Source organism: Anastrepha obliqua, chromosome 2, assembly GCF_027943255.1.
Source record: "Anastrepha obliqua isolate idAnaObli1 chromosome 2, idAnaObli1_1.0, whole genome shotgun sequence".
NCBI lineage: Eukaryota > Metazoa > Arthropoda > Insecta > Diptera > Tephritidae > Anastrepha > Anastrepha obliqua.
The window spans coordinates 94,774,148-94,790,316 of NC_072893.1; the positions used below are offsets into that span (position 1 = coordinate 94,774,148).

The following is a 16,169-nucleotide window of genomic DNA, read 5'->3' on the forward strand; positions in this document are numbered from 1 at the left end:
TGGCCAATTGCTTATGCTTTAGGATGCTGATCTTGTTCACAAACAGTGTTTTCCTTGCTATTCGTCCATGATAATTATATTTTCTGATCACATTTCTTACCGTTCCAGGGCTAGCTTTTTCCAAGATATTTCTCTGCTTCTGATGTTGTTTTTGGGGCATACAAGTGCTGATTTTTTTGAATTATTTGTAGTATCCGTTCGTGCGACTCAGAAACACTTTGCGACGACACGATTTTGAGTATTTTCAAAGTTCAACGAATTTTTGTACCGCTTAATGGTATTAAAAACTGTAGCCGGTGCTCGATTGACAACCTCACTGATGTCTCGTATGGATTTACTCAATTTCGACAATCTAATTATTGTCTCTACCTGCTCAACATGACTGCATAACGCGCGGCGTGGGCAAAAAATAAAGTGAATTTATTTGTCAAACTTCGCGGGATTAAAATTTCGCTCTAGTTATTTTTTTCATGAGTTGGCAGCACGGTTAATAAATATGGGCCAACTTTCATGTGAATGTCATTATCAGTAATATATTTACGTTTGTGTTTACCAAACGATCAAGAGTGCATTTTTTCGATTTTTACAATGTCTGATTTGATTGAGCAGAGAAGTGCCATCAAATTTTGTTTGCGGAATGAAATTTCGGCTGCGGAAACGTTTAGCATGCAGAAGGCATTTGGTGTTTCGACCATGTCGCAGAAAAATGTTTATAAGTGGTACAAAGACTTCAAAGAGGGTCGAGAACGTGTTGATGACTTGGAGCGCTCCGGACGACCATCGACGTCAACAGATGACCAACACGTCAATAAAGTGAAGGAATTAGTGCTCAAAAATCGTCGGTTGACTGTTAAAGACCTTACTGATATGATCAGAATATCAGAAGGATCTGTGAAAACCATTTTGAAAGACCATTTGGGCCTACGAAAAGTCAAATCTCGTTTGGTACCGAAAACTCTTAATTTCTTCGAGAAAAGCCGTCGTGTTGATGTGTGTGAAACAATGCTTTCAGACTATCAGGACAAGCTCAAATGCATCATTACGGGAGATGGGACTTGGATTTATGCTTACGACCCTGAAACAACCGACCAATCAAGCGAATATCGTGCTAAAGGCGAGGCCAGACCGAAAAGAGCACGTCAAAGTCGTTCAAAAATAAAGGTCATGATGACAGTTTTTTGCGATTTTCGTGGTGTGGTGCACTATGAATTCCTTCCACCTGGCCAAACTGTTAATAAGGAATACTATTTGAGCGTTATGCGTCGTTTACGTGAAGCAATTCGTCTAAAAAGACCAGAATTATGGGCCAACAACTCTTGGTTTTTGCATCACGATAATGTACCGTCTCACACTGCACACGTTCTTCGTGACCATTTCGCCAAAAAATCCACGCATATCGTTCCGCAATCACCGTATTCGCCTGATTTGGCTTCGTGTAACTTCTGGCTATTGTTGTTGTTGGCATAAGTGTATTTCATCGAGAGGGGATTATTTTGAAGTGGATGAAATTGATTTACAAGAATAAATAAAGATTTTTCATTTTACAACCAAATTCACCTTACTTTTTGCCCACAGTAGTAACTAAAGTAACCGAAATCAACTTTTTGGAGAATACTACAACTCAAAAGATCGAATTCAAACTGAAAATGAAGTTTGTTGAAATTTGATCGGAAAGCCTGTTAAAATTGTATGAAGTTTTCCATTATTACTTTGGGTATTAAATCATACGTATGCATATTTGGGTTAACCCGAGCTTAACTTTTTCGAATATTTAAAATTTTTTATAGATTGTTTGTCATTACCAAGTGTACAAAAAAATTACTTTATAAATCATAAATAATTTTACTTAAATATATTTTTATTATTTTAGTACTATGTTACAAATTTATAAATCCATTCTGTTCCATTATAACTTTAAGCCACTGTGTATGTATTATGTAGGAATACAAGTACTTCAGCTAGCGTTAGGTAATATTTAAGAAAATATTTGCACCACGAAAGATGTGCACAGCTTAGTTCGGACGCCAACAAGTCGAGAGTTTCGCACTTCCACCCTCTTAAGCCTTTTCATACTTCCACTATTTTAGTTAAAAGCCGGCTGAGGATTATGCCTGCAAAGGATTCGTGATCTAAAAGCTTAAATAAAAAATGAAGCATCTTCTTCTCGTAATTTAAAAAAATTTACCTTTATTTTCTTACACCTCTCACCATCCACAATACAAATATAAATTAACGCAGTTTAAAAAGTACATAAAACCTAATTTGTTTACTTTGCAGAATAATGTGCAGTCCTTCGAGCAATCTTCAATAAATCAAGGGTTTAGCAAAAATTATGGTACACTCACACCGCTACCGCCCACGCTCACTGAGGATAATCTCACTTACTCTTGGTATAATTTGGATGTTTTTGGTGCGGTTAATCAGCCCGGCTCGAGTTGGAAGCAGCTGTTAAATCGAGTGCGAGGTGTTTTCTGCAATGAGCGTCATATACCCGCGCCACGCAAACATCTCTTAAAAAACGGTAATAGCCCAAAATTGATAATTAAATGTTAAGCTTTTATACATTTACACTTATTCTAGTCTCTGGCGTCGCCTACCCCGGCGAATTGCTTGCAGTCATGGGCAGCTCGGGCGCCGGCAAAACTACACTTCTCAACGCACTCGCTTTTCGTTCATCAAAAGGCGTGCAAATATCGCCATCCAGTGTACGCATGCTCAACGGTCATCCGATTGATGCCAAGGAAATGCAAGCACGTTGTGCTTATGTCCAGCAAGATGATCTATTCATTGGTTCGCTCACTGCACGTGAGCATCTTATTTTCCATGCAATGGTGCGTATGCCACGGCATACGACACAGAAGCAGAAGGTACAACGGGTTGATCAGGTTATACAAGATCTCTCGCTGGGTAAATGCCAGAATACGCTGATTGGTGTGCCGGGCCGTGTGAAAGGTTTATCTGGTGGCGAACGCAAGCGACTAGCGTTTGCATCGGAGGCGTTAACAGATCCACCACTGCTGATTTGTGACGAACCAACTTCAGGCTTAGACTCATTCATGGCTCACAGCGTCGTACAGGTACTCAAGAAGTTATCGCAGAAAGGGAAAACCGTCATATTGACCATACATCAACCATCGTCCGAATTGTTTGAACTGTTCGATAAGATCTTATTGATGGCGGATGGGAGGGTGGCCTTTTTGGGAACACCTGGTGAAGCGGTGGATTTTTTCTCATAGTAAGTGAAAGAGCGCATATTAAATCGGGACTGTACGGCATAACATTTTTCGGTTCCGCACCGTTAAAATCATGATTCCTTTTATTACGAACAAAATTTTCTTCTATATCAAAGCTCCAAAATTTGACCTTTATTCTCATTTTTGATATATGGCCAAGTTTTATAATAGCAAAAGGAAAGATGATTGCGGTAGCGCGGTATCGAAAAAGTTCGTGCCATACAAATCGCCCCGGTCTAATCTATAAAGTATCTTAAAAATCTTTCTAACCATTTGAAAAACTGATTTTTATATATTTGAACAGCTAATTAACGTAGTCCACATTTGGTACAAGATAAAAATTATCTTTCATCCAATTGAATCTCATCACCGTTTATGTTTAATTTGTTGCCACTTCCATATTATTTCACAGCATTGGCGCTCAATGTCCCACCAATTACAACCCAGCTGACTTTTACGTACAAGTTTTAGCCGTGGTACCAGGTCGGGAAGCAGAATCAAGGGACCGTATAGCCAAAATTTGTGACAATTTCGCAGTCGGCAAGTAAGTTCTCAAGAGTAAGAGTAATTATGTAAAACGTACGAGTATACCAAAAACTCTATCCTGATCAGGGTGTCTCGCGAAATGGAGCAGAATTTTCAGAAATTGGTGAAATCCAATGGCTTATCCATAGAGGACGATAATGGATTTACATACAAAGCCTCCTGGTTCATGCAATTTCGTGCGGTACTTTGGCGCTCCTGGCTGTCCGTTTTAAAAGAACCGTTATTGGTGAAAGTGCGCTTATTACAAACGACGGTAAGTAAATAACGCGAAGTCTTCGGATCTAACTCGACGCCTCGACGCTAACATTAAATTTTTCACCGCTTTCCAGATGGTTGCTATTCTTATTGGCCTGATCTTTATGGGACAACAACTAACTCAAGTCGGCGTTATGAACATTAACGGTGCAATATTCTTGTTTTTGACCAATATGACTTTTCAGAACGCTTTCGCTACCATAACTGTAAGTCTCATACAGGAATATAAGTACGAATAGATTTATTTACTATAACTTAAACTTCATTGCCACAGGTCTTCACATCTGAGCTGCCGGTCTTCATGCGTGAGACGCGTGCTCGCCTTTACCGCTGCGACACATACTTCCTTGGTAAAACAATTGCCGAACTGCCACTCTTCTTAATTGTCCCGTTACTCTTCACTGCCATCGCATATCCATTGATTGGCCTACGTCCAGGTATTGATCATTTCCTCACAGCGCTGGCTCTTGTCACTTTAGTAGCCAATGTTTCAACATCATTTGGCTATTTGATTTCCTGCGCTTGCTCATCGACATCGATGGCCCTATCGGTGGGTCCACCTGTTATTATTCCGTTTCTTCTTTTCGGTGGCTTCTTTTTAAACTCTGGCTCCGTGCCGGCGTACTTCAAGTGGTTATCATATTTGTCATGGTTCCGTTATGCCAATGAGGGATTACTAATCAATCAGTGGGCGGATGTGAAGCCGGGTGAAATCACTTGCAGTTTGTCCAACACCACTTGCCCGAGCTCGGGCGAAGTTATATTGGAAACGTTGAATTTTTCGGCGAGTGATCTGCCCTTCGATTTCATTGGATTAGCTCTGTTAATTTTGGGCTTCCGAATATCCGCGTATATAGCGTTAACTTTCCGTACGCGACGTAAAGAGTGAGGGGAGAATAGATAAGAATTGTGTTGGGTTAAAACTTTTTTCTGTTTAAAAATTTAGTTTTGTATGCATATTTTCTTATAATAAATTAATAATTTGGGAAATTTTTGATTTTATTTGTTAAAGCTTATGCGCCTGAATAAATTTTGAAGAAGTCAGAAGGGTCTTTCACCATTAGACACCTTCATCACCATCTTTTTTTTTTTTTTTGGCGGGTACACTTCTGTTAGGTGCTTGGCCGAGCTCCTCCTCCTATTTGTGGTGTGCGTGTTGCTGTTGTTCCACAAATGGAGGGACCTAAAGTTTCAAGCCGACTCCGAACGGCAGATATTTTTATGAGGAGCTTTTTCATGGCAGAAATACACTCGGAGGTTTGTCATTGCCTGCCAAGGTGTGACCGCTATTAGAAAAATGTTTTTAATATATTAATTTTGCTTTCACCGAGATTCGAACCAACGATCTTTCTGTGAATTTCGAATGGTAATCACGCACCAACCCATTCGGCTACGGCGGCCGCCCATACCAAACTTTAATTAAAGTATTGAGAGTCTGGGACGTATTTTTTGTAAGTTTTCGTAAAAATGGTGCTCTTAGTGATATTGAAGACGGATCACAACGGACATAGTGATATCGGATCCTAGCAATCTCTGTGAATCCCGTGATGAATCTGCAAATGTTCATGCACACAAAGCGAAAACAAAAACTGCTCTTGAAGATGAATTAAACACATAGACCATCTAGACCAAGCACCTGTTCTTCGTAATGTTAATGTATTCCGACATTGGCATCTTTCCAATTTTTTTAATTTAAAAAAGTTGTGAGTGAGCTAGTGAGGCTAGTGAGCAATTATTTAGTTCAGCGGGTCAACTATAGATAACTTATAGACGTTCAAATAACTTAAGCATAGTACCAAGTTCGCGTTTGACGTGAAATGGCTGTCAAAATCCATACTAATTGCAATGCCATGAAATATGCGTGAAATTTTGTACGTATCTCACGGCAAAGTAGTACTCAGTTCACGCCGTAAAAATACCGCGCAACATTTCAGCAACATATTTTCTCACCTATTTAAAATGCAACTACGAGGGGCGCCTTTTATATTTCTGGATTTGGCAACCCTGGTGTTGCAATCTGGCAACTGACAGCTGTATTGCAAAGTTTGACATTTTTTGGCTTTTACGTACTCAGAACGTTTTGAAATACCAGCGCTATTTGTGTTGTTTACAGTAACTTAAAAGATTCATCTCGGTCCAAAAATGGAATTAAATCGTGAACATTTTCGTGCGATTATTTTTTACAACTTTCGACGTGGATTACTCGTAACTCAGCAACATTGCATGGATGAACTTAATTCATTTTTTGGCGATGAAGCTCCATTAAGGACCAGTATTTATCGATGGTATGGTGAATTCAATCGTGGTCGTAGTTCACTCCAAGACGAATTTCGTGAAGGTCGTCCAAAATCAGTTGTTGTTCCGAAAACCATTGATGCTGTGCGCGAACTGATATTGCAAGATCGTCATGTGACCTATCGTGAGATTGAGACAATCTTAGGCATTAGTGGGACCAGCATACATTCAATATTGCATAAACATTTGACTGTCAAAAAAGTGTGTTCGCGTTGGATCCCACACAATTTGTCAATCGCTCAAAAAAAGGATCGTGTCGATTGGTGGAAGGAAATGCTCAAAAAATACGATCGCGGGGCTTCGAAACACGTCTATGACATCGTGACAGGTGATGAATCATAGATTTACGCGTATGAGCCCGAAAGTAAACAGCAGTCGACTGTATGGGTGTTTCAAGATGAGCCAAATCCAACAAAAGTTGTTCGCGCACGAAGCACTTCCAAGCAAATGGTCTCCTGTTTTTTCGGAAAAACTGGACATGTCGCAACCGTACCACTAGAACAACGCAGAACAGTAAATTCTGAGTGGTACACAACCATTTGTTTGCCAGTTGTCTTCCAAGAAATTAGGAAAACCAATCGCCAAAGACGGATCACTCTTCACCAGGACAATGCGAGCTCTCACACATCGGCTCAAACAACTGCATTTTTGAGCACCCAAAACATCGAATTAATGGGTTATCCGCCGTATAGTCCTGACTTGGCACCGAATGACTTCTTTTTATTCCCGTACGTAAAAAACAAACTGAAAGGTCAACGTTTTTCGACACCTGACGAAGCGGTTGTGGCATTCAGAATGCATGTTTTGGAGGTACCTCAATCAGAGTGGCAAAAGTGCTTCGACAATTGGTTCAAATGCATGCAAAAGGGTATAGATCTTCATGGAGAATATTTTGAAAAACAATAAAGTGATTTTCGATGATTAAAATTTGTTTCTGTTCTCTAATCCCGACATATAAAAGGCACCCCTCGTATCATTTAAAACCGAGCGAAAACTGACAGTTAGTTTGCGAGTGAAGTGTCAGAGTTCGAATACTCCGAAGATATTGCATTTTTAAGCCAAACGTTTTCGCGAAGAGTTTAAGTAAAACTCCTTTATATTTTTTGTATCAATAATTATGTGTTTGTATTAATTTATTTAAAAACAAAATTTGCCAGTTGCGATGTTCAAAATTTGAGGATTTTTCTCATTGCTGGCGGAATTTTATGGCTGTGCAGGCTAGCTCCTTTTTTGCCATTTACTATAAAGCTTTTTAATTTTGAGTGCTGATTTTATGAATGTTATTCGAACTTATTAACGTTAATACAAAACTTTTTTGATTTATTTGTTTTTTCCTTTTCAGATTTTTTTGATCTTTTAAAAAATACTTATAAAATCAATATTTTATGAATAAAAATTCAAACTCTTAAATCTTGTATTTTATTTTTGAAACTTCAAATTTAATTTCAATGTTCCGCTTTGGTCTTGGCTTCGGTGTTTGCCCTAATATATATTTAATAATAACGATCGAACACTATCTTGAACGCAGATGTTCAACCAAAAATGTTATTTCTATAAAACAATTTGTATTAATATAGTATCTGTAGATGGGTATGTATTAACATTCAATAGATCCACCAAAAAGATCAAAGGACGACTAAATTGATAATCGCACCAATTTGCCTGAAAGCCAATGTAATAAAACCAATAAATTAATAAAAATGTTCGTGGATTTCGACAGTATACCGTACCTACGGTATACCGTAAAATAAACTGTGTGAGTAACTTCATACAAAGGTACGAAAAATGTAGATTAAACAAAAAGTTATATGTAATTCAGTTTTCAATGAGTGTTACATTTCAGGCTAAATCGCCGCAATACAACAAATATTTGGTCACGCCGTAGAGGAATAATGGACACTTGGCACTTAAAAATGTCAAAAAGTAAGGGGCTTTCAAGAGTGACACCTAAGTATGTCAATAATGAATAATTCCTAGACGGTTCTTTTTTATGTCTTCTTTGACATTTTTGAAGTAGACAGGTGTATAATTTCACATGATTGAATAACGCGTTCAAATTATTGAAACTTATTAAGAAAATGATCGACCTTTAAGAACAAAATAACAAAATAATTCGTGACTTATTGATGGAAATAATCGTCCGAATGAGTAGGCAATTACCAAAAATTTCAAGAAGGTTATTCTGTCGAGGCTATAAAAAGAACTGACAGACCAAAGCTAGCTGACCAGACTGTACGTTCTGTTGAGAATGTTGCTACTCTAGCGCAAAGTGTGGCTGAACAACCTTCAACATCGATATCTCCACGTTCATAACAATTAGTCATGACGTGCTCATGATGGACATTAAAATTGTGTAATTTTTCACATATAATTGCTAAGATCCGTATTTTGAATAAAAATAGTGAGCCCTGAAGGAATCTAAATTTTTACTAGGCGTGTCTTTTGAAATACTCTTTATTTCAATGTGTAATTTACATCTGATCGTGTCGTCAAATCTCATACTGTTGTAATTCTGAAGCAAACATTCCGGAAATTTGATAATTGTAAGTCATTCAGTAAGAGCTTGTGGCGGATTGTATAATAGTTTCCTTCAAATATTGGGCAACGTTTATCTAGATTACTTTTCGAGATAACTCGATCCAGTCTTGACTAACGAACTATTCAAGATATACAACTTCAGCTCAAGTTTAATTCACTTCATTTATTTGTGTGTGTGTTTTTTTTTTGTTTGTAAAAATTTAAATAAAAGTTTCTGGCTAATGGAATTTAGTTCAGTTATAATTAAGTTGTCGGATGGTATTTAAACAAGTTTTATGAACAGCTCCACTATAAATTTAACCATACTGCTCTTCTCCTCTTCACCTCCTTGTGCACAAGTACACGCAGCTATAATAATAATTTAAATATTTATTGGCACAATTCCCTTATACCGAATTTGTTTTGGACCTACATTTTATCTTAATTCCCTTTATACAGGGTTGGCCATCTTAAACTGACCCATGTGATTATTAAAAAAATATGGAAAAAGAAACATTTTTTTGTGTTTCATTGTGAAAAACATTTAATTTAGTTCAAGGAGATTCGTTTACATTACTTTTTGAATATGATATCGCGCAAGTGGTCGCCCTTAGCTCGTATAGCGTAATGTGCCCGTTTTTCGGCGTTTTCCATAGTTTTGGCCAGCGTCTCGGCCGATATGGCGGCTATTTCCCGTCGGATATTGGCCTTAAGTGCGCCTAGTGTCTTTGGCTTGTTGACGTAAGCCTTAGATTTCAAATTACAGTAAAAAGTTATAGGGTTACTCAATGGGTCAGTTTAATATGGCCAACCCTGTATAAAATTTTAAAAAAATGTTTGCTTCCTAGTCAAAGAAATAGTGAATTTTTAAAATTACTTGTATACAGAGGAAAGCCATTCGAAATTAACGCAATACTAACTACCCCCTTAGAGATGAATGGTTAATCGATTGTTGTTACAGACGGGGGTTATGTGGTCAAAAGTACTACATACTAGTGCACCAATGCGAACTGATATAAAAATCAAAAATTTCTATACCATAAATATAGACTATGATTACATAGCTTTAAACAAACTGTGCTTTAAATTAATATGACTTTTTTATACCCTTTTGTGAATTTACGAATTGCTTTTATACTCATAAAAAGCACCGTTAGATAATAGATAAAGAGAAGATTACATTATATTCTATAACCTCAAAATTTCTTCCATTTCCATTCAAGCATTGCAAGCATTCAAGTTTCGCAGCTGGGTTTTTAATTCACCACGATGGGGCGTACAAGCAAACAATTCACCACGAAACCAGGTGTTGTAAAATGTGTATCTGACAGCACAACAAGCAACTGAAACAGCAACAGCAACAGCTGTCAACAAAGCAAAGCGAAAACTGAATAGAAACAAAGAAAACGAAAGAAACAGAAAGCGCCGAAATCACCGGTGTGAGCATTTTTCGAAGGAAATTTAGTAAGAAAATCGATTAACCAGAAAAGCAGCGTTAAAAATTTACGTGAATCAAGCCCGCAAACTAATAAATAAATATTTATGCAATTGTGGAAAGTGTAAACAATTCAGTGGATGCGGAGGCAACTAAAAAAGACGCAATAGGAGAATGACTGGTCTTTTTTCTGCTGTCGTGGCTGAGTGTGGGCACGCGTCGTGTGTGTGTGGCGGCTAACAATAGTATACGCCTTGATAGTACAGAAGCTTTTGCTTTAAAAGTTTAAACAATACAAATGCGCTCTGCGTTGCTTTTTTATAAAAAAATTAATTCAATCAAAAACCATTTAGTGTCGAGCACGGTGAGTGGCGTGAGTATATGAAGAGGTAGACGATGGCAGTACGAGCGTAATCGCTCCATATGCTTTTATGTGGGACCAAAAATTGAGAAAATAATTCAATATCACTATTTCATTCCGCTGAAATATCAATTGTGTTGAAGTATTCCAAGCAAACAGTTAAAGAAGCGGTGCGTCTAAGGCCGAACGCTAGACGCTGTCGGAATAGCGAAGTTATTCGGAACTAAACAAAATTTAATTTTTTCATTAAGTCCATGTAAGTTTTTTTGCATTTATGACAATTTCGTGTGCGGTCTCCCAGTGGACAGAAATGAATCGTGCGTAAAAACATATCGGCGTGTGTTAAATTTAGTGGCGATATAATTGTTTCAGCGTCATATTAGTTGACAGTAGCATATTCGTTCGTATATATTTTACTCCCCTTTCCCATTCCCGCGTCCTTTACCATAGCTAACTGCGCGCTATTTTCGTGTGATTGCATGTGTGTCGACATTTTTCTCTCTAGGCAGTTCGTTGACTTCTTTTTAACGGGTTTCAACCATTTCAATATAGTGTTTCTTGTTGTTGATGTTTGATTTTGTTCATGTCCTTTTCGTTGTTTTACTACCAAAATTGTTAATGTAAAACCGTGAAAGGTAAATTTAAAACAAATATTCCCCACTGCTTCACTGGCTGCTAGGTAAATAGCTCCACCGCTAACCAGCTGATTTTGCTTGGCCAATCATCATATCTGTGAACTGTAAACAAATCGTAATTACCAAGGGCACCCACTTCTTATTTTGCTTTATTGCAAAAAGTCATCATCTCTTTCTTTTACACCGTTTCCTGTTTAGTGTCGGTCGAGTCACATTGATTCCAAAGTGGTGGATTAACATAAACGGCGCGTGCAAGGACAACAACAATATGAATATCGACACATTGCGAAACGAGTGGGACGAACTCACCAAAGATTACGTTGAATTGGAGGTAAGTGAGAACTAGAATAAGACAACTGTTGCATTTTGCTGAGAAGATAAAGAGTTTCACCTTATTAATTTTAATTGATTGTGGGCATATGGATTTGCCGACATTCAACCTCAGTGCATACTGAAATATTAAATATTTAATCACAGTATTCAAAATGTGTTTGACAGCCGGCAATGTTTGCCATCAAAGGCGTCGTTTCTGATTTTGATAAATTTTATTACTATTTTTCATTGTTGCCCTTACCATTTTTCGCTTAAATTGTATTCGAAAAATGGTATATTATTATTAAGGAATTAAATACGTTCTTAAATAACAGATCTTCATTCAAGACTTAATTGTTCCGTATGAGATTGTTTATGAATTTAACAAACTTTTAATGAATATTAAAGTACTTTAGATCGATGAAACAAAGGGGTTACCACTCAGGGTAACTGACCTAAAAATGTGAAAGCGACTACAGAACTCAAAAGGCATAAGAACATATCGTCCCCTTAGTATTAAAATAGCCTATAAATTTTTTGATGTTTTGAGAAAATGAGTTTCAAACTTTTTGTCGAAAGTAGCTCTCACTCAAATCTCCTTATGTCTCTAAATATTTATTATTTTTTGGCTGACGTTTTGACCCACTTTGTGGAACTAGAATTTGACAAAATTTTGACCACATATAAAATCGACGATGGAGAATCCAAAAATTCAATAAAAAAATAATAGCCTATGAGCACATAGGCTATTGTTATACTAAGGGGACGATATAGAACTCTCCAGACTTGAATAATGACTTATTGCCTTTGAAAATCAGATTACAAATAACAAACATGGGATGGAAATTCCATTTCGGCGGTTTTTGGAAGAATAAAAAAAATTTTTTTATGGCGCTGAAATCTCAACATTAGCCTATGATTGCAAAAAATTAAAATGACACAATATTTTGTTTAAGTATATAGTAAAATATAACTTCATATAAATTATGTGCCCGAAAAAACTGGTCGATTTTAATATTATTAATTTTTTTTATATTATAAGCGAAGAGATTTAATTTTGATTTAATTCCTTATAAAAGCGTACACAGAATATTTACTGGAGACTTTTTGAGTTTTATCGGCTGTGTTATAATAATTTCCTAATAATGGCCCTTATTATGAGCAACATTCGATCTTCGACTATAGTCGAAAGTGCTGATCGAACGAATTTTCATTTGGTATTATGGTGCTCATTCGTTGAAGGATAGGACTATTGAGAATTTCGATCGCTCGACGCATTTACAATAGATAATTTTTCTCAGCTGATACAGCAAATCAAAATAAAAGAAAAACCGATTTTGTTGAAATTCTTTGCTAACAACATTTTTAAAAGTTAAAAAAAGTATTTTTTGTGAAAATGAGTACAACGGAGTTGTGGTTCGACGATTTATCGGACGATGAAAGATTAGCGGAACTAATATAGCTAGAAGTAGAAAACAGTTGAGGGGCGCATCCAACCCCCTAGAAGTGGCTTCCACTGAGTACGTTTAGAATTTTCAAAATGTGTTGACGTACTTAATATTACAGAAATTTCTTTACAGATTTTTAAAGAACTTTAGATCATCTAAAGAGGCGTTTATGAACCTACTGTCCAGTACAGAAAACCAGTTGCAGCAGTGCACCCGAGCCAAATCCATTCCAAATATGTTAAAGCTAGCCACAGTTCTGCGATTTTATGCTCAGGGATCGTACCAATTGAGTATTGGTAATGAAGGTATGCTAGGACTTGCTCAACCCACTGTGTCTGTTGTGCTATCGGAAATAATAGATGTCCTGGAAAATTATATGTGCCAAAGATGGATACAATTTAGTAGTACAGAGGCTGATCTGCAACAAAGAAAAGCACATTTTTATAACAAATACAGCATAAGAAATGAAATTCTTAGAATATTATAGAAAAATCTACAAAGTATTAAATAGAAACCTTTACGCCACAGTTTCTGTTTTATTTTTGTTATAAATTTTCTTTATTCAATTATTCGTCATTCGAAAAAAATATGTATTTCAGTTCCTCTACGTATTTCAGCCCATACCTGCCAAGGGAAAATAAAAATCTATTTCTATAAACATCACAAAAAAAACCATTATTAACCTTAATCCATTTTGCTGCCGTTCTAACTGGTGGTCTCAAGCAATTCAGCTCCGTTGTAAATTCCTCCCATTTTTTTGCTGCTTGAACTTTGGTGCAAATCCCTTTTGCGAATTGTGGATTCTCTTCCATTAATGAAACTAGCCTTTCTAATTGCTGTTTGGTACTCACGACTTTCGACCTGCATAAAATTAACAAAATTAGTACTATATTACTTACTATATTTGGTTACTATAAAACAATAAATAATCGCAAACAACTTACATTTTAGCAAGTTTACCCACAATACGCAACACAATCGAAAGCAAAATTGCATTCGACTCTAAATTCAGTATTCAACGAAAATTTGGACAGGGCTGCACCGCTCATAATACCAAATTGACATTCGATTTTCGATCTTCGACAACCAACGAATATCGAAGATCGAATCTAACTCATAATAGGGGCCAATATAATAGGACTGGGCTCTGAATAATTTTGAGGATTTGCTACTTTAAGGACAAGAGTCATCCTATTGTCGTGGTACCACTTTAAACCCATGTTTATGTAAAGCAAATATCGTCGTGACAATTATCGTTTCTATAAACTTTTAGTAAACAAATTGCTTTGTTTATTCTACTAGTGCCCAAAAAGGGTTCACTTTTAGTCTTATTGGCATTTGACCTGCCAAACTAGAATTTGTTTAGGAAATTAGTTGAGCTTTTAGGTTTTACATTTCCAGATTCCACTTTCTACCACCATCCGCTATTCGTTTCAGTGACAATTGGCGCTTGTACGGTTTAAATACAATATCCACCAAGGAATTTGTCATTTTCAGTTCTTTAGTGATCGTCAAGAGGAAGGTCTGGATTTTCGAGTTTTTTACGCAAAATTAACTCACAATTACGTTTTTTCATTGCTAGCAGAATTAATGGTGGAATAACATCGCCAATAAAATAAGCACATCGTGTTACTTTCAATTTAGAATTTGTCGAGATACACACATTTTCGTGCGACCTCTTTTTTCAACCATATAAATACATCTGTATAAGCATAACACATAAAATATGTACCTGTATTATAAAAACAAAGATGAAACCAACTCTAAACTAAATAAAGTTGATCTCACAAGTGAGGTTAGCAAAGTCACTTGGTTCGACCAGTGAAAGAAAAAGGCAAAATCTCATTTTCAATTTTGCAATTTGCTTCTTATGCTAAGAAAATAAATATGCAAGTAGCGCAAAAAACTTCCGGTTTAGAAAATATGCAAATATAAAATATTAAATCAAACGCGGTCTTCACTGATACAAAGACTCGATGAAATATTTAACATCAGCAAAAAATGTTTTCACCTTAAGTATTAAAGAAATAACACTGTGCGACAGTGAAATTATACTTTTATGGAGACCTAGTTCAACTTGTAGGTATAGTAAAACTAAGAAAAATGGTATAGGAGAAATTTCAAATACACCCCCAAAATCTCATTTTATGGCCATAAAACCGTTTTTCAGTAGGTTGATGTGAAGAATAACTCCTAACTTCGCCAATTTCCATCCGATTTCGAATTTGCTTTTTTAGTTCGAAAAAGCAAAAACAAGCCTTTTTGACAGTGTGTTGACATTTTTTCTGAAATGACAACTGACGAGACTGTAGACGGAAGTATTTGGAATTTTTTTTATTTTTTCTCTATTTTTTCAACTTTGACGTAATTTTTACGATATTATCCGATATTGAGGATTTTTTTTAGTACCCTACTATTATAGTAAATTTAATTTTGCGTCAAAAGAGCTATATTTGACTGTAATTGAATTAAAATTAATAGAGTTGTGTGAGTTTTAAGATTTTTTTTTTGTACTAATTTGGTATGTAGGCTTAACTTACGCTAAATGGGAATAAGGACGTGTTTTGATGCGTTATTATAGATACGTAATATTTATTGGAGTGTATATGTATACATAAGAGTACACTGTACTGCATACAACAGAACTGGTTAGAACTTACGAAAATATCTGACATATTATAGCACTTTTTTTTTCAATAGAAATATGAAAAAGCTCCCAAGTGTACCAAAGTTCACACTGTACATTGATTAACAAAATAAGTTTGTTATTATAATTTAACCTTATTAAAACGTCAAAGTTTTATTGTTTGTTTCATTGAAATTCAAGAGATATAAATCAAAACCTTGCCAGAAAAGTCGAATTTCTCAATATTCTCCGATGATATGGCATCATCAGCCTTATCATAAACCAGATGATTGTTATTTTTGTAAAACGGACGTAAACGGCCATCATTATAAAACTCGAAAGCACATAAAGTATGCTGATGTTGCAACTGTTAAGAACCCCGTAGTCTTGGACGATATGATTGACTCAACTGCAGGTCATGAACTGAAGGAAGTTCAACTCATTGCTGATGATGATCAAACTGATAACAATAAACCTGATGATGAAGAGTCCTCTCCGTCTGGTTC

The 16,169-nt window shown here is 36.3% G+C and overlaps 2 protein-coding genes across 8 annotated transcripts in view; both read left to right on the forward strand.

Moving 5' to 3' along the window:
* The window catches only part of LOC129239220 (protein white), a 41,519-nt gene extending 36,534 nt beyond the window's left edge, over positions 1-4,985 (forward strand). Inside the window, exons 2-7 of the mRNA XM_054874570.1 lie at positions 2,278-2,521; positions 2,581-3,235; positions 3,646-3,777; positions 3,846-4,032; positions 4,109-4,240; positions 4,309-4,985. Coding sequence (XP_054730545.1) covers positions 2,278-2,521; positions 2,581-3,235; positions 3,646-3,777; positions 3,846-4,032; positions 4,109-4,240; positions 4,309-4,923 — 1,965 coding nt within the window. The 3' untranslated portion in view covers positions 4,924-4,985. The remainder of the gene's footprint in view (positions 1-2,277; positions 2,522-2,580; positions 3,236-3,645; positions 3,778-3,845; positions 4,033-4,108; positions 4,241-4,308) is intronic.
* Positions 4,986-10,226: 5,241 nt separating this feature from the next.
* LOC129236790 (transmembrane protein 120 homolog) overlaps positions 10,227-16,169 on the forward strand; it is a 56,396-nt gene continuing 50,453 nt past the window's right edge. For 2 of the 7 annotated variants that reach the window (XR_008581716.1, XM_054871020.1), the window contains exons 1-2: positions 10,228-10,645; positions 11,476-11,608. Coding sequence is in view for 6 of the 7 variants with exons in the window: in XM_054871020.1 (XP_054726995.1) it covers positions 11,546-11,608 (63 nt within the window). In the remaining variant the exon portion in view is untranslated. Of the gene's footprint in view, positions 10,655-10,686; positions 10,899-11,321; positions 11,609-16,169 lie in introns of those variants that run through there. The other 5 variants (XM_054871026.1, XM_054871023.1, XM_054871025.1 and 2 more) reach the window with 5 other exon arrangements.